The sequence below is a fragment of the Podarcis tiliguerta genome (assembly GCF_965153285.1).
Source record: "Podarcis tiliguerta genome assembly, chromosome: 10".
Classification (NCBI taxonomy): Eukaryota; Metazoa; Chordata; class Lepidosauria; order Squamata; family Lacertidae; genus Podarcis; species Podarcis tiliguerta.
Window position 1 is genome coordinate 38865608 of NC_139543.1, and position 17537 is coordinate 38883144.

Genomic DNA, 17537 nt, shown 5'->3' on the forward strand with positions numbered 1-17537 from the left:
TGTTTAATCTTCATATCTTCAGACTCTATTGGGGTGAGGGAAAGACAGTCTGTTGATAGTACACTCAGATAAATGTTGCTTCACTTGTAATCTTAGCTAAAACTTGCAGGGTATAGATACTTGTTTTGGCTATAAAGGCTTTTGAACCCTCATGACATCACAATTCCATATTGGACTATGTGTATTTCTTCAAAATATAATGGAACCATGTCCAGAATTTATCAGGCACTTATTGGGAGAACCCAAGGGCTAAGTGCACTTTTGCACTCCACTGCTGCTGTGTTCCATGTGAAGTTCAGGGTTGGTATATTAATGCGAGATCTTTGGTAGGAGTCCCCGTATCTTAGCTTTGCTTGACTGCAATGATCCAGAATTTCACATTACAGTTCAGCCTTCAAATTTTCAACCATTTTGCATCGCCAGCTCAGGAACCAGTCTAGTATGCTGCGGGTGTAGCACTTATATTCAGGGGGATACTCCCAGCGCCTGGGTACCTGTTTTTCCCCCTTGCCCAACTGACACAATGAGGCACTCGGAATACCAAGTGGATCTAAGGAAACGGAGGCGCCACTCATATTCCTCGGAGTTTCCATTCATTGAGAAACTGAAGGATCTGATATGGGAGATGCGCACCATTCTCTGTAATCCTATACCTAAAGGAAGAGCCCTACTGAGAGTTGCCTGTACACACCCCGGGCGGCTGCCATCTGGAGTGAACTGGATCGAGCCTTGTCCGTGCGCACTCCCTAAACTACGAAATTCTTTTGTCAATGCTTGCGCGAGTTTAAACTAGTCATCACTACAAATATGGCATGTTGTTTGGGGGGGGCAACTCTCATTGAAAAGAAAGCTTTTCCCGCTTCCAAATTGCAAAAGCCTCTAGTCTGGGCGCTACTGCGCGAGGGAACTAAGGCAGCCAGCCGCCCCAGGAGCAGCTAGGCCCTCCTTTCACGTTAGGCTGAGGGGATCGGGGCCGAGGAGGCTGCTTCGCCTTAGGGCACCCCCTCCCCCCATGATCAGCCCATGGAGCCTCCTCGCTTCGCCCCGCCTCTCCCTCGCCAAGCCCTCCTCCGAGGCGGGCCCTGCGCCTGCGTAGTGAGCGGCGGAGGCCGGGCCGCTGCGGGCGGGTGGAGGAATGCGCGTTACAGTTAAATAGTGGGTACAGCGGCCGCAGGAGCGGCGAGTGGCGGCGCTTCAGGGGGCCGGATGAGGGCGGCTGACTGAGGCGGGCGGGGCGGCGAAGAAGAGATAGCGCAGCGCTTCTTCCAGCAGCTCCGGGACAGAGGCGCCGGCGGGAAGGCGGCACCGGGCCAGCAGTCGGAGCGTCTCCATGGCGCGGCGTGGACTCCTCCTGGGCGGCCGCGGCACCGGCAGCGCCTCCGCTCCTCGCGGCGCTCGGTCCCCCTGAGAGGAAAAGCGCGTCGTCGTCGTCTCCTCCTCCTCCTCCTCCCTCGCTCGCTCGCTCCCTCCCTCCCTTGACGACGGGACTCACTCTCGCCCCCCCGCCGCCGCCGCCCCTCGGAGCGGGCCGGAGAGCGAAGCGGGAGAGCGCCGGGGCCTCAGCCGTCGCCGCGACTGGAATAGGCGCAGTGCCGGGGACCGGAGGAAGAGGCGGCGGCGGCATTATTATTTCTGCCTCTATGATGAAGTTCAAGCCCAACCAGACGCGGACCTACGACCGGGAGGGCTTCAAGAAGCGGGCGGCGTGCTTGTGCTTCCGCAGCGAGCGGGAGGACGAGGTGAGGGCGGTTTGGGGGGGGGGTCGCGTCTCCCTCTCGCGGCGGCGGCGCTGGTGCCGCGCCCAGTTTCCGCCTCCCTCGCTGCCCACCCCGCCATCCCTTCCTTTCCGCTGACTGGGACCCCCTTTGTGTGCGGGGCTTTGCGGAGCAGGCCGGGCTTGTCGCCCTCTCGCGATCCTCGAGGGTTCCTGCCCGCTTTCCCCGTCCCTTCTCCGGGGCTGGGCTTTGGCGCGGGATGCGTGGTCGCCAGGGGGCTGAGACCCACTTTTCTCTCTCCCCCCCCCTCCGAGGCAGGCCTAGTCGGAGGGGCCGAGCCCGCTTCTGTAAGGCAAGAAAGATGGGGTGACACAAGGTCGGCTTATTTAGGTGACTTGGTTGTGGCTGGAACGTGGGGGGGGGGGGGAGTGGAGCTGAAACTGCCGCCGGTCTTAAAACGTGGTGTGCTTTTGTGTGTGTGTGTGTGTGTGAGAGAGAGAGAGAGGGGGGGGGGATAAAGCCGGCTGGTCTTTTAGCCCGCCAGTGGCTACTTAACAGAAATGAAAGGGTTGCACACTGTGCCTTGAGCATTGCGCATCTTTAATACATTTGACACTAGCCGGACAGATCTGGCTGCCTCCGAAAACAGCATGGCTTGAGTTCAATGACCTCTTCTGCCACAGCGGGGAGATCGAGTTGCTTTTGTGGCTGTCAGTTTTTACAGACACCCCCCCTCCGCCCCCGCGCACACGCAGAGCAGAGCAGACAGGTAGGCGGCACTAGTTCCTATTTATGCAACAACAATCTGCATAACCAGCTCCTGTCCATGACTTTTCTTTTTTTTTACTCTATCTCTTTGTGATGCGTTCAGAATAAATAGTTAATATCTGAGTAGTTGTCTACTGTTCAGTTGCTACCCAGTTAGCTCAGACATAGTGATGTGGTTTTGAAGCATGCTTATAATGGCTCCTTAGGGGTGACCACTTGAATAAAAGGGGATGGTGCACGCACACCATTTGAATGGCAATGCCCATCAACTTGGGGGGGGGGGCAGTCCCCTCGCCTATTGGGGGGGACTTGGTCCCTAGGAGTTGGCTGCTATGTGGGTGATATTTAATACTAGACATGCTCAGAGTAGCCCCACTGAAATCAATGCATTTACGATACAGCGGGTCTACTCTGATTGTGACTCATTGGATATCTCCCAGCGTGCTTGGATGAATGTGTGTTTCAAACCTGTTTGTAAGGCAAACAGCATGTATAAATCAGACATGCAGTTTCACTTTTGCAACAGGCTAAATGTGCATATTTCTGCACACAGTATAATAGAATCTAGTAACACTGAATAGGCTTTGAAATGCCACACTACCTCTGGTTTCAAATATATGGCTATTGAGATGGATATACACATGCATGAACAGTGATTTCTACTGTAGTTGTGATAGAGGTCTGCACTGAAAAAGAAGGCTCGCCCTGCTTGAAATCTACTTTTGCTACCTTCTAGCCATATATAGTTTTTTAACAGTATTACATTTTGCTGTTTTTCTTGCACTTCAAAGTAAGATATCAAATGTGACTATGCATTAATGTAGCAGGTGGTAAGTTAAAGGCAGTCAAGATTTTTTATATTTTGGGGACATATCAAGCCATTACTAAGTCTTCTAGAGCCTCTTTAAAAAAATTTTCAAATAACCTGTTGTCACTGCCTGACTGTGTTGCTTCCTTTCTGTATTGCTGTCCATAAGGATATGTGAGAGAACTGAAAATATGAGACTAAGGATACACTCCTGTATATACATAATTGGGGTTAGTTACCAATTAGCTCAGTGATCTGTTTGAATAAGAATTGGGCTGCAGGTTGGTGTAGCTTTTCAGCTGCTTTTTCTCCAGTTTCTTGAAAGGGAGATTACGGTCTCATTTATCATTTTAAATGGGCTGTTCACATAAAATGTAAGCAGCAGATTTTTAAAAGCCAAGTATTATACTGTAGACCTTTATTGGAAAGTACAGAATATTATTGTTCTATCCTTTGATTATATCATTTACCAGAAAAAAATATGCCCGAGAAGTACCAAGAGCCATTTGCCTTCTTGAGAGGCAGTGTAGTTGTAGGGAGAAACTGAAGCATTCCTGACTTCATAATACAGTCTTTACAGATTTACCTTTGCCAACACTAGTACACAATGGTTCTGTCACACAACCTAGAGGCAGTTCTGCCAAAAGTAGGCTTGGCTGTATCAGCTGTTAGGAAAAAGCTTTCCATATTCTGTGATGCAATTATACAATTCCCTGGTACAGTTGGATCTTGCTTCTGGGAGTATATGCTAGATGGGAAGTACAACTGAGACATAGCATGATTAAAGCTGAAGTGGGTGGGGACTGCTAACATAGGGCAAAAAACCCAACCAAACAAAATTCATTTCAACCAGAAATATTGAGCCCCTGGTATTTAGCAACCAGAAATATTGCCTAGGCACGTGGAACTACTACTTTTAGCTATTTTGTCTAAAAAGTTACTTTTGTGTAAACTTCTGTAGAGCAGTCTAAGCTAGTATGAATAGTTTCTGTAATTGTATTGTTTGAAACTTCACATTGCTGTGCTGGGCTACTAGCAATGTAATTGAATGAGTCCAAATTTAAAGCAAAAGTACTGCTTTAAGTCTGTTGGCACACCTGAATTGTTTTGCTAAATATTGCCAGTATATGCTTCCAAGGGGCTTCTTGCACAGTGTTGGGGCTGTAGAGGGAGCTCCAGCTATACTAAAAAGTGATATATACTCAGCATCTTTTAATTGTTATTTTAGGTTAAAATAACATATATTCAAAGAATGAGACAGTAACTGATTCGTGGCAACTACTTGTCCTTAATGTTTAGCAGCTCTGGATGAGTGGCTTGAGAGATCCACTGCTCAAAATTCCACAAACACATATGGACAAAACTATCCATTTTTGTGTGTGAACTAGTTGACCTCTTGTGTCTATTGGAGTCCTCCAGTGGTGGAGATAAAACTTAATTTGTCAGAGTTTCAGCAATAGCAATAGTTAGTTTATGTCTCTTAGTATTATCTTGAAACAATCCTGGCATATTCCTCTTTTTTGCATTCTCAATAGGATATTGTGTTTCAGAAAATTCTGCAAAGAATTTCTGTTCAGAATTCTTGCAAGACTCTTGGGTACAGTTTTGGTGTTTGCAAAGCAAGGAGTTTTACTAGTCATCATGAAAGCACAGAGATTGCAGGTGCTTCGGTAATATGAAACTAAGTGTTCTGTTAACAAAGGACAAGATTTGCAGTAATCCTGTCTTTTACAAGTGCCTGTTACATGTTCATTTCTGTGTAACAGTTTATGCTTATATACTAGCATGCCGTTATACTGTCAGTTGGTAGAGACTGTTTGTGACTTTCAATTAGCCTCTGCAGGGTCTTAATTGCTTCCAGTAATGAAGAGAGCGTTGGCATCTTGGTACATTTGATACAATTCAAATAGCTTTTTTCTTCTTGAAGTGGGGCTGTTCTGGTCTGTAAGTCTCTTGATGAAAGTTAGTCCTCACACAGAAGTTGTAATGGCTAAAAATCTATTTCCTATATAATAAAAAATGCTTAATATAGAAAAAGGAGTACTCACAACTTAACTCTCAGCTGAAATGGGACAAAACCATGTGGTAAGCTGGCAGCCTCTGGGGTTCTTCCTTCATATTTCAAGTTACAACATAGTACTCTTTATTGTCCAGAGGGAGAATGGTGCTGAAAAGTTGCCTTTTTCATTCCTGTCTACAAACATATGATAGCCAACATTGGTAAAAACAGTGTAAATGACCTTTCTGCACTGTCCTTGCCTTGGCTGAAAAAATGGAACATTTTGACAGTGGATACGTGGAACTCGAAATAGTTTCTTGACATTTAGCTTACAAAGGTGAGTCTGTCAGTCACACAGTCCACTTTGGTTCAAGACCAGTCAGGTGGACTCTGGCTCAAGTGAATACCTAATGACTTGCACACTGAAATGGGTGAAAAAAGGTGTTTTGTGGGGGAGTAACCCTGCAGTCAGTCAGTTGCTTTGGCATCCTTGTTATAGTTACTGAAACCTCTCCAGCAACATTTAGTAGCTGCAGAAAGAACTTCTTGTTGGTCTGTCAGCTGCCCAGCAAAGTTAAGAGGGACTGCACTGTTCATAAGAGAGACCTGAACAGCCTTAAGCTACCAATGCTATTAGCTGTCTCTTTTCTAATTTCCTTCTTTAACGTCTTCCTTCACTTTAGGACTTTTTCTTGTTAGAAGTGAGCATGATCAGTGTAGACCTGCTAAATGTCAATAAACTAAAGACATGAATTTTGCCCTGGAGTAGTCACACTTTGTTATTTTTATGGGAAGTATACACTGTGCCATCAAATCACTGTTCTTTAGAAAGGGTAGAACAGTTGCTCCAACTTCTTTCACACAAAGGTGAGCTTTGTGTGTCAAAAGGCTTGCCTGCACATCTTCATAATTCTGCCAGCACCGTTTTATTGGTATGTTCTTAATATTTAATTTAGTCTAGAATGCCATTTTTCTCACACACCATATGTGTATAAATAAATAAATAAATAAATGTGCAGTAGAACATGTGATAGTGTTTAAATACTGAGCAAGGAAATGACTCTTCCAAGACGTTATCAGGCATGGCTGATGATGCTTAGAATTTGCCTGGCTGGACAAGTTGGCTGCTGAAGAGAGAATGAAGCAAGGATTTGTTTGAGCACTCCAGAACTTTGGAGAGATCTGCTGCTGGGAGTTGCCTCCCATTTTAAAACAATCTTGACAGTTGTTTTTGCTCTGTTGTGAGTTTTTGCTCTGTTGTGAGTTGTCTTGGGGGATTTTCATAGCCAAATGTGAGATTGAAATGCCTAAATAAACTAAAAAGCACTTTAGCACCCAAACAGAAATGTGCTCTCTTTTAGCTGTGTTATGCTTGCTAGTGTGAATGGAACACACCACTTTTTATGTGCATACATCCTGCTTCCACCCTGAGGTGTGGAAAAATGTTCTTTGATGTAATCTGCATGCAGAATTGCCATGTTTGATCAGCACTAGGAACTATCAGTTTGGAAGAACCCAGTGCTGTGGCTGCTGTTTGCTCCCAAGCAATAACAAACAGGTTTCTTGACATTTTCATTAAGCCTTGAAAGAAATCTGGAGTTTTGATAAAAGCATTGGGCGCATCTGCCAAGGTTGTTTGTTGATGCACAAGGCAGAATACAATAGATTGGTATCTGTGAGTATGGCAAAAGAATGCAGGTGGACAGGAATAGCGCTGTTCAATGCATTAGTACACATAGCACTATTCCTACTTTATTTCCTCTGGGCATACCGTCTTGGTTGTAAATCTAAGACTGAGGTGAGGAATTAGATCTGGATGGAGGGTCCAGATTTGACCCATCTTCTCTGGGGCATTTGACAGGTGGGCAGGGCACTGAGCTGTCAACCCCTTGAGTCATATGGTGTCAGGTGAATCAAAGTTCAAACAGCAGCTCCAAAGGAAGATTTTTCTTTCACAGCCCTGGCTTGAATTCAAGCTGGGATTGCAAGCAAATACCTTCTAGGTGGGTGGAAATACTGGCTTTTATTGTCAAACACAGGCTTATCCCATAGATTACATAAGAGAGAACAGATCTCTACACCTGACATCCGGTGACTGACAGGTGAGCAAATGGCCTCTCATGCTTTATTCAGAGGTCTGGTGGGCCACAAGTCAGAGAGTCTCCAGCACTGTTCTAAGAACCAGTGATGGCACTTCGATGAGTTGGAAAATGTCTATAATAGGTCTCAGCACTATAAATAAGTGTCATGATGAATGCGAATAGCCTTTGTGGAAATTTGTTGTGATTGGACTATCATTTTCTGGAGGGTAATCTTCCCAACTGTATTGATTTGTAGGAAAGCAAGACTATTGAGAGACTCCCAAATTATCCTGGATCAATCATGTTTATTTGTCCTATATAAGAAAGTAAGGGGGATTATTCAGTTCATTATGAATCTTGTAGTATTTTTTTTTTTTAAACTGAGTATATGATAGCATGGTATATTTATCTTGTAGAATTTGATCTGTACCTAATGAATCCGACATGTGTTCTGAAACTCTTTGGATTACATTCAGTTTATTTAATATAAATACTTCAGTTGTAAACACATGAATTTTCTTCACTAATGCTAGGGTCCGTAATTCAAAACACTGTCATGTTATGATATGTCATGGCTCTGAATCTTATGTAATGGTACAAAGCCATGTATTTAAGCTCCAGACAGGACAAACAATGACTCCTTCCTCCCTGCACTAGTAACTGGGATCTCTGTTCAGGCCTGTGATCAATGTAAATGCTGATTGAAACAATTTCACTAAGCCGAGTGTTTTGAAACAGAAGAATAATGGTGTTCATAATTGTTGGTGGTTGCTCACATGACTATGGAAAACACTTAGTTCCTTCACTGAAAGGAAATTGGTATCCTCAGTTCATAGCTAGAGCACAAAACATTCAAGATACCTAAAAACACACACAGCTAAAAACAGTTAAATTCTATCTAAACTTCTGAAATACTGTGGTATGTAAGGCAAATGCATTTGAGTCACTGGGTTCTTCCACACTTCCACTTGTCCTGTCGCTTTCCCTCAGGAAAACAGCAATTGGGTTTTCTGCAGATTGCCTTTTGTCCGCCTTAGTTCTAAAGGGTGGGTTTTCTGGGTGAAAGCAGCAGGCCAAAGCAGAACCACCCAGACCTGTGCCTAGAAAACACGGGGCAAGTGGAAGTGTGAACGAGCTCTTAGCTATTCCATAAAAATAAATCCAGTTTAATATGCTTTCCCTCTTCCTTGTGGTGGCTACATTAGAAAGTGCAGGAGAATGCCTCTCATATTTATTTCTTGGCTTGGCTTTCCAACCAATGTAAACTTCATAAGACTAAAGTATGGAATCTAAACAATAAGTTGCTTTGAATTGTAAGAATCCAAGAAGCCTGTACAGATTTGTATTTGCTTTGTTGAATCACAGTCTAGCTTCCTTGTGTTTAATGTTTTAATATAACAGGAAAGGTAATGGTTCTGCATCTAAACCCTTGCATTTTACTGTAGAATGTGTGGCTGAAACTGCCCTCAGCACTAGGATGGAAGCAATCCTTTGTGGGCTGCTAGTGAGGCTGGTCATGAAACACTTTTTCTTAAAAAAAAGTAACCCACTGAGTTCAGTTGAAAGCACTAGAATGTGCACAAAAGTGCACATGGAAAGTATTAGGTTTCTTCAACCTGTGTGTGCATTAACACACTGGTGCATACACAGATTTTCATGTCCAGAATGGGCTTTGGACTTCCACTGTAGACACAGAGGAATTGGGTATCTAATTCAGTCTGTATTGGCCTAAATAAGTTGTCATCTTGGTCTGGGTTTCTCCAAGAACATTATCTTGATGTTCTGAATTGGGTTCTGCTTCCATTGTTACTGTCCTTCTACTTATTAAAACATTTGCAGTCGTGTCTGAAAATGCTTTGAATAGACAGCTATTTTATTTTTTGGGTAACTTAATTGGGTCATATTTTATTAAAGCTGACAGTCTTGCAGTAAGTTGACTGTGAACCAAATATGGAAACATCCAGGAAAGCATACTCAAAACTTGACATATTATCTGACTTTAATATGTATATAAAAGTTTGATGCAAGGGAAGGAGTGCAGAATTCTTGAACTTTATAGCCTGTCACCTAAGCTTGGATCTGTTAACATATATTTGATATTGTTGGCTGCCTTGAGTACCATTTGGTGGACATCTTAAACATTTTGTTAACGTCACAAAATATCAGTCTGGTTTCATGAAGTCTCACTGAGTTTTAATTCACACAGTCATAAGAAAATCTTTTTCTTTGCAGGTTCTTTTAGTAAGTAGCAGCCGGTACCCAGACCAGTGGATTGTTCCAGGTGGAGGAATGGAACCAGAAGAGGAACCTGGTGGTGCTGCTGTCAGAGAAGTCTATGAAGAGGTAAAGAATTTAGAACTCTCAGCTTGAAATGCTGTATGGATATGCATTCTCTGAATTTTAACAGATGACTCATTTAAGCAAACTTAACTGAGAGCCACATAGACAAGGGCTACTCCCCTCCTAGGACAGGCATGTGGCAGACCTGTTATAAATGACAATAGCCATCCGCATGGTTGTTCTTGTGTTCATGAGATGCTGGCTATAAAGATAATAGCTTGCTGAAAGAATTGAATTGTTCCTAATTTAAGTGAAACACTTTCCAACAGATGCCTATCAGCTGGGTCTGCCAAACACTTGAGACCACACAGGACTCTTCTGCTTTATTGCATGGTTAGAGTTGTTTTCCGGGCTACAGTTTCTTCTAATCTTGATAATTCCACAGCCATCAGACATTTGTGTGTTGGTACAGGAGAGGCAGCCCTTAAGTTGTGGAATTCCCTCCCCACAGAGGAGGGACACCTTCATTATATGTGTCTGACACCTTCCTTACATAGTTCCTGTTGTTTGCTTGAAGAGGCCCCTCTTCACTCTGGCCTTTGAGTTAGATATTTATAGGACTCACCCTATTCTTGTGCCTGTAATTTATTTTAAACTGTTCTTAAAAATGCATTTCTAAATTGCTTTGAACCTCCTTGTAATCTTATGGCAGGTAGTGAATCAAATAAATAAACTGAAATTTCCAGGATGTGCTACTTAAGAAGCACTTATCACAGAATGAAATATTCTTTGTTTGAATGTATGGATAATCTTAGAAGTTTTAAATCTCAGCTAGGAAATAGTTTACAGTATGTGCTGAGCACCTCTAAGAGATGTTTGAGGCCCAATCCGGAAAGAGAGAAGCGCTAAATCATCTGCATTCATCAAGATGCAGATATTTCTGTTCCTAATTACCAGAATGGGGGAGTTTGCATTGGCTAAATATAGCCCCAAATCATTAATATAAGTTTTTAAAAAGTGGGAGCCAGAATGGAACTAGCTACATTATTTAAGTATGCTAAATTCCTACACACTTTTTGCTTTATTACTCACATGTTTCCTAACTGTAAACTCTGTAAAAGAAAGAAAAGCAGATGCTCTATTAGAAGCTTCTCAAATTTAGTTGTGCGTCTGAAAAAAATTGATAATCAGAAAAATGTGCTCCCTGTTCCTTAGCTTTCAGGAAAACTAAAGAGACTCTGGCTAGCGCACAGATTTAATAGATCATGAAACCATTATTGGACATGCTAGTAAATTAAACATTGGTTTCGAATATTGTAATGAATCCGTAAGAACGATTGCTTGTGGGGAATATATCTGATTATCTTTATTCCTTGCAGGCTGGAGTAAAGGGAAAACTAGGCAGATTGCTGGGAATATTTGAGGTGAGCTGTTTAAAAATATATATTCTGTGATGTACATGCTGTGAAATGTAGTTTGCATTTCTAATACGGAAGGGGTGGAATCTTGGAAAACAGGTATTTTAATTAAGGACTGATAATTTGAATACCTTCTACACTTCATATATAAATAAGTCAGGTTTGGGAATAGAAAAATATTGACATTCATGTACAAAATATTTATAAGTAGGGAAGATATTAAAAGGAGCTGATTCAGTAAATTGTGCTGATTGTGATGGGGACGCTATCCAGTACCTGCATAATGGGTGAAAATATAGTAGAATAAGAATTGTCTCTAGGATCCCATTTTTGCTGGTCTGCAAAGTGACTGACCTAATGAATGCAACAAAGATTTGAAAGGAAATGTGATTAGGATTGGGGTGTTTGTATAGTTCTAGTTTTCAAGCAGTGAACAGAGAATGTTAGTTTAACTCCTAGATAGATGCTGTAATCCGTAGTTCCTAATGAAATATATGCAGATAGAAAAAGTGGAGCCCTGTTTCTAACATCACAGTTCATGATGATGATCACGATGATTTTGTACCCCCACCTCATCTGACTGGGTTGCCCCAGCCACTGTGGATGGCTTCCAACAGAATATACAAAAACACAACAGAACATCACATATTAAAAGCTTCCTGGTGCAGGGCTGCCTTCAGATGTCTATGAAAGGTCATAGAATTATTTATCTCTTTGACATCTGATGGGAGGGTGTTCCACGGGGTGGGGCTACTGAGAAGGCCCTCTGCCTGGTTCCTGGTAACTTCACTTTCCACAATGAGAGAGAGCTGCCAGAAGGGCTTCTTCAGAGTCCAGGCTGAACAATGGGGGCATAGATGCTTCTTCACGTATACAGGTCTGAAGCCATTTAGGACTTTAAAGGTTAATACCAACACTTCGAATTGTGCTCAAAAACGTACTGGGAGCCAATGTAGATGTTTTAGGACTGGTGTTGTGGTCCCGGTGGCTGCTCCCAGTCACCAGTCTAGCAACCACATTCTGGGTTAATTGTAGTTTCTGAGTCACCTTCAAAGGTAGAGTGTATTGCAGTAATCCAAATAGGAAAGAACCAGAACCATGTCTCACTCTGGTGAGACATTGGGCAGGAAGGCAGGGTCTTAGCTGGCGTACCAGATGCAGTTGGTAGACAGCTGCCCTGGACACAGAATTGACCTGCACCTCTGTGGACAGCTGTGAGTCCAAAATGACCCCCAGGCTGTGTACCTGGTCCTTCAGGGGCACAGTTACCCCATTCAGGACTAGGGAGTCCCCCAGAAACAGTACTTCCATATTGTCAGGATTCAAGCTCAATCTGTTAACTGCCATCCATCCTCCAACTGCCTCCAGACACTCACACATGCCTCAACTGGCTCCAATTTAAATGAGAGGTAAAGCTTTGCCAAGAGAACTCATAGCTGCCTCTTAGAAGACTGACATGTTTCTGTACTGCTACCAACAGTATACATTTGCTTTTCACTTGTTTTTCCATTGGCTTTTTTAAAAAACAGTTCTAATTTACATCCCCCCCCCCAATTTAAACTATTGAATTTGTATGTGTACCATTGTATTTTTAAATGATCTTGTTGCAGTGTTTGAATTTTAGGCACCTTGAGGGCTATATTATAGTGGAAAGATAGTATATAAGTGATTCTAAGTAAATAGCTATCTAATGTTGCAAGTGTGAATTAATATGTCTGTTCTCTCTTCTTCCTACTGAAGCAGAATCAAGACCGGAAACATAGGACTTATGTTTATGTTCTTACAGTGACTGAAATCCTGGAAGACTGGGAGGATTCGGTTAATATAGGCAAGACATTTTCAACCCTGCATGTGCTAAGTGTGTAATGCAGTATCAGAACCATGCTATTTTTAGGACAGCTTTCACACAACTGGTGTTCAAGAAGCATGATGCTGCAAGTTATTAAAGTTAGAGGTGTACTAAAAAGGTTCAAAGGATAACTCAAGAGCAGCCAGCACCATTTTATTTTATCACTAATTGGCCACTGCTCTAATAGCATTAATAAAATAATTTATGGAAGTAGATACATTTTGTGTTTGATTGCAGTTTGACACTCCATGGCATGCTGTTTTTAAGGATACTTTAAACTACTAATTGGTTGAAAGAACTTGGGATAATGAGTAATATTCAGAATGCCATATACTTCTAATGAATCAGAACAGGGTAAGATAGTAGATAAAAAGCAGGCTGTTTGCTAGTTGGCAAGGGAACAGATGGACAAACTAACTTTCATGTTAATTTGCACATAATTAACATAATACATTAATAAAAGTAGACACCAGCCTGTTAGTCTCACAGTGAACCATTCAGCCAACTGTGGTAATTAGAAGCCTTTATTTATAGCTCCAAATGTTCATGATCCTTATTCAGCACCTAACATCATAAGACCAACTTAGGAATTTTATGAACAGAGTTGAAGATCTTGGCTGTCTGTAGTTAATACCCTTGTTTTTCACAATTCTGCTTGCTTCTACTAAGTGCCCTTAAATAGTGGGTGGATCTCTGGGGGACTCTCTAGAATGTTTCAGCCACATTTGCCCACTTCATTTTAAAGTTGACAGATTGTAAGGTTCAAAATGTCCACTATTTGAAACATTTATTCTTTTCATGTTGTAGGAAGGAAAAGAGAGTGGTTTAAAGTTGAAGATGCAATCAAGGTCCTTCAGTGTCACAAGCCAGTACATGCAGAGTACTTGGAAAAATTGAAACTGGGATGTTCACCAACCAATGGAAATTCTGTGGTTTCTTCCCATCCTGATAACAACTCTATATATGTTACTCCTGCACAGACTTCTGGGTTGCCCTCCACTGTAAGATAAAATTCAGCTACTTTTTTGTTCACCATCACAAGGGGAGATGTGTTAGTGGTCATGTGCTATGTGTATAGTCATTTAAATTGAGTGTGTGAACACTTTATGTTCAGACATATACATTCATTCTTTTTTTTTAGCAATGTTTAATATTTCAACAAACCAAAGCCATACAGGGAATTCTTAAAGATGCCTTAAATGGTCCTCTTTGTGGCTTTTTAAAACCTGATTAAAAAAAAAACACAGGAGTGAATTTGTAATTTGGCATTTGAGTCTGGCTTAATTTTGTTAAATTTCCTAAAAATCAAAAAATGGGAATTTTTGGGAAACTGTTTTTAATTTAGTCATCCTTATTTCCCTACTTCAGTACAAAATTTGTTGGACAAGTTAAAAGGCAGCAGAAACCAACAAAGAAGTGCCTTCTATGTCAAGAAGTGTCCTCCCCAAATATTTCACTTACAAATCCTAACCAGAGTAGTGCCAGCTTGTCTGCCTCTGCCAATCCTTCACACTGCTCTTGCTTACAATTATTAGCCAAACAGGCAGATTCGAGAAAGATGCTAACATGCCAACCCCTTAACCTGCTTGCTCTCCTCTTGCCAAAGTCAGCCTTGGCTTCCTTTGCTATTCCAGCAGGTGTTGATTCACTACTGGGGACCATCCCAGCTTCTTCCAGCCTGTTTCCAAAACACATGATTTGGATCACTATTGGGAAGATAACTGTCCTGAGCTTTAAGGGAAAAAAGCAGACTAAATGGTGTTCTAATCCTGTTTTAATGCTTGCAACTAAAATATGGCTATAGAGATTCTCTAAATTATATGAAGTCTAATTTCAGAAATCTCTAAAAGCATTTACTGTACGCTGAACTTTCCCTTGATCCCTCAAGTCATTACTGTGGTTGAGGTAAAGAACTACCTCTATTATGAAACTGTCTCTTCTCATTCTTTCTATGTAACATAAACCCACTGTAAATAATCCAACTGGTGTATAGTGTAAAGTGGAAAGAAAAGGTAATGTAAATACTCTGTTGCTCACACCAGTAGGTTACTACCTAGGACTTCTGTGTCTTAATAGCTATGTAACCAGCAGAAACTTTAATAGCTCACTCACTGAATCTTCACCTAGTGAGTTCCTGCTCATCACATAACAGATAAAGGCACAGGAATCCTGTCTGAGAAAAAGGTGGCAAACTTACACACTAACTTCCAATACATTGGGTAAAAATGCTGCTATAAATTAACCCACGTGCTGTTACAATTTTTAAGGAAAATATTGGTGCCATATGCTTTCCTTCTAGAAACATGTGGGAATCACACATAGTGCCATAGAAATGCATTTAAGCAAGGAACATCAGTAAGAGGTTTGGTTGTGAGTGTTGCTTCAAGAGCCCTAAGTAAGTAGTATTAACTGGAGATGGACTTGCAACATCTTGCTCAGGTTAGAACTTCCAGGAGTTACTGGCTTCAGAGAATCTGAGTGGAGCCGTAGATGTCATCAGTTTTGTGCTTGAAGAGCCTTACTTTCCATATTCTGATTCAGATGGTCAAAAGAACATTCATAGTAGACTGGTGGCAGACCCATCAATGTGAAACTTTGTACACTAATCGGATTAAGGAAATGGCTAGTTAACAAGTATGCATTTTTCCTGATTCCTAAGTCAGCACTTCAACCCCACACTCTTATTCAGTTATCACTAACCACATGATGATGATGATGATGATATGAGAAATGTCTCTTGTTCATCACAGTGATGGAAGTAAGAGCAATTTTAATTAGTTTTTGGTTACTATAACTGCTTTCATCTCAACTTTTGCTTTTGGAACATAAAACCAAGCCAAGCATAGAGAAGCTACATATTGGTAATGCATGAATACTTTGGTTTCTAACATTTATGTGTTATGTAAAAATGTACAGTTGTCAGTGCTAACCAAATCAAAGGTGATGGCTTATAAATACTCCAGGCTGCTGTGCCACATACAGTTTTAAATATATTGGTGTACAGATCTCTTCTGCCTATGCAACTTCAGATAAAGCCCCTTATTCATACTGACTTCTAAAGTCTGTCTTGCAACATAGCACTGGAATGACAAGAGGTCCACTGTATTATTTAGCTGCCATTGTTGCATTTTCACTTATAGACAAGTGAACACAGAAACATTGTCTATTTCTGTCATTTGGAAGAATAGACCGGACAGCATGAATGTGTCAAATAACAGCTAAGACCTCTTCTGTCAAGATTAAACCATAGTCAAATAACTCCAGTAAGGGGTTCAGGGTTGACATTAAAATGCTGAGGGATTAATATATAGTGAAGCATTCTTGTGGAACTAGGCCAGTGTTCCCCCTAAGTGACCTTTGAACCTGTAGCTGGCTTCACAAGGCAGGGAAATAAAAGTTGACTAGGACCAGATTCCACAGGGCAGTCCATGTCTTCAGTATCTTAAGACATGGTTTGCAATGTCAGAAGGTCATTACCAGAGAAGTATAGGCAGGTCTTGACTTAATACAGTGGGAGTTTGTTACAGTGAATAGTTAATTGGGAACATGCCATACCAACATTGCAAGAGTATTTATGTAGGTTATAGAGGCTATTAAAAGTAAAAATACCATCCTGAGTGCTTATTGCAGACTAACCAGGGCTACTGTCAAAATGTTGGAACAAATGCTCAACATGCTTCTGAGAAGTAAAACGTTTGAAGGAAAACTACAAGTTAAGTTGTAAACATTTTGAGCTGTGTGCATGGCTTTCTTTTAAAGATTGATGTAAGAATTTTGACTTTTTATATCTGAAATGATCCTCCAAAATAATAAAAAAAATTGAAACACAATCTGCAAAGACTGTAGCTTCTTTATGTAGCAATAAAATTCAGATTTAAGTATTGGGAACAGTGGTCTCCAACTCAACATGTGTTTGAGAGTGGCTCATTCAAATCAAGTGTATTGCAAAGTCCGTAGTAGAAAACAGTGTTGAAAAACTTATAAAACATGAGTGACTTTTACCTCCTTCTGGGCCTGGAAGTTTTTCTGTGCTTGTAGTTGAGGGCAGGGACCACATCTTAGTGGTACACAACATGCTTTGCACCCCAAGTGGGATTTACTTTCAGATAAACCTATACAGAATTGCTGCCTGTATGCTCAAGCTACTCAAGAAGAAACGCTCTTGCTTGCCTCCCATGTCCCTGACTGTTGTTTCATTTTGTGGATGTGTCCACAAACTTGAGAATTTTGCTTACAAATATTGCTTCGTGGTTAGGCTCACTTCCTGCTTCTCACACCCATTTCTGACATCAGCTACATGCTATGAACTCACAAGTGACCTGCAGTGATGTCACGTGGAAATGCTATACTTGTTCTTGTACCTGAAGGGGCAGTTATTTCAGGCCCCCATCTCTTTGCTCCTGGTCTACTTTAACCCTACCCGCTGCACTTGCTGGGTATGAGGCTATCCCTTTCAGAACAATGAACACTCCACTAGGGGGAGAAGGGCTCAATCTTCATTGAAATGGCAAACTTCTACCTGGGGTTTGAGCAATTTAGTAACTTCTCCCCACCTCCTGCTCTCGCTTGTTCTCTGCTCTGCTTCCTCTGACATGTTAGGATGCACAACAGCATGTTGT

General features: G+C 41.8%; 1 protein-coding gene across 2 annotated transcripts; it reads left to right on the forward strand.

Moving 5' to 3' along the window:
* Positions 1-869: 869 nt before the first annotated feature.
* NUDT4 (nudix hydrolase 4) lies at positions 870-16748 on the forward strand. 2 transcript variants are annotated; one of them, XM_083401085.1, is made up of 5 exons: positions 870-1739; positions 9604-9714; positions 11031-11075; positions 12813-12897; positions 13726-16748. In XM_083401085.1, exons 1-5 carry the CDS (start codon positions 1641-1643, stop codon positions 13926-13928), a joined length of 543 nt encoding a protein of 180 aa, XP_083257211.1. In that variant the 5' UTR covers positions 870-1640; the 3' UTR covers positions 13929-16748. The 2 variants fall into 2 exon arrangements, with proteins under 2 accessions (XP_083257211.1, XP_083257210.1); XM_083401084.1 differs by having other exon boundaries at positions 1092-1739; positions 12810-12897.
* Positions 16749-17537: the final 789 nt, after the last annotated feature.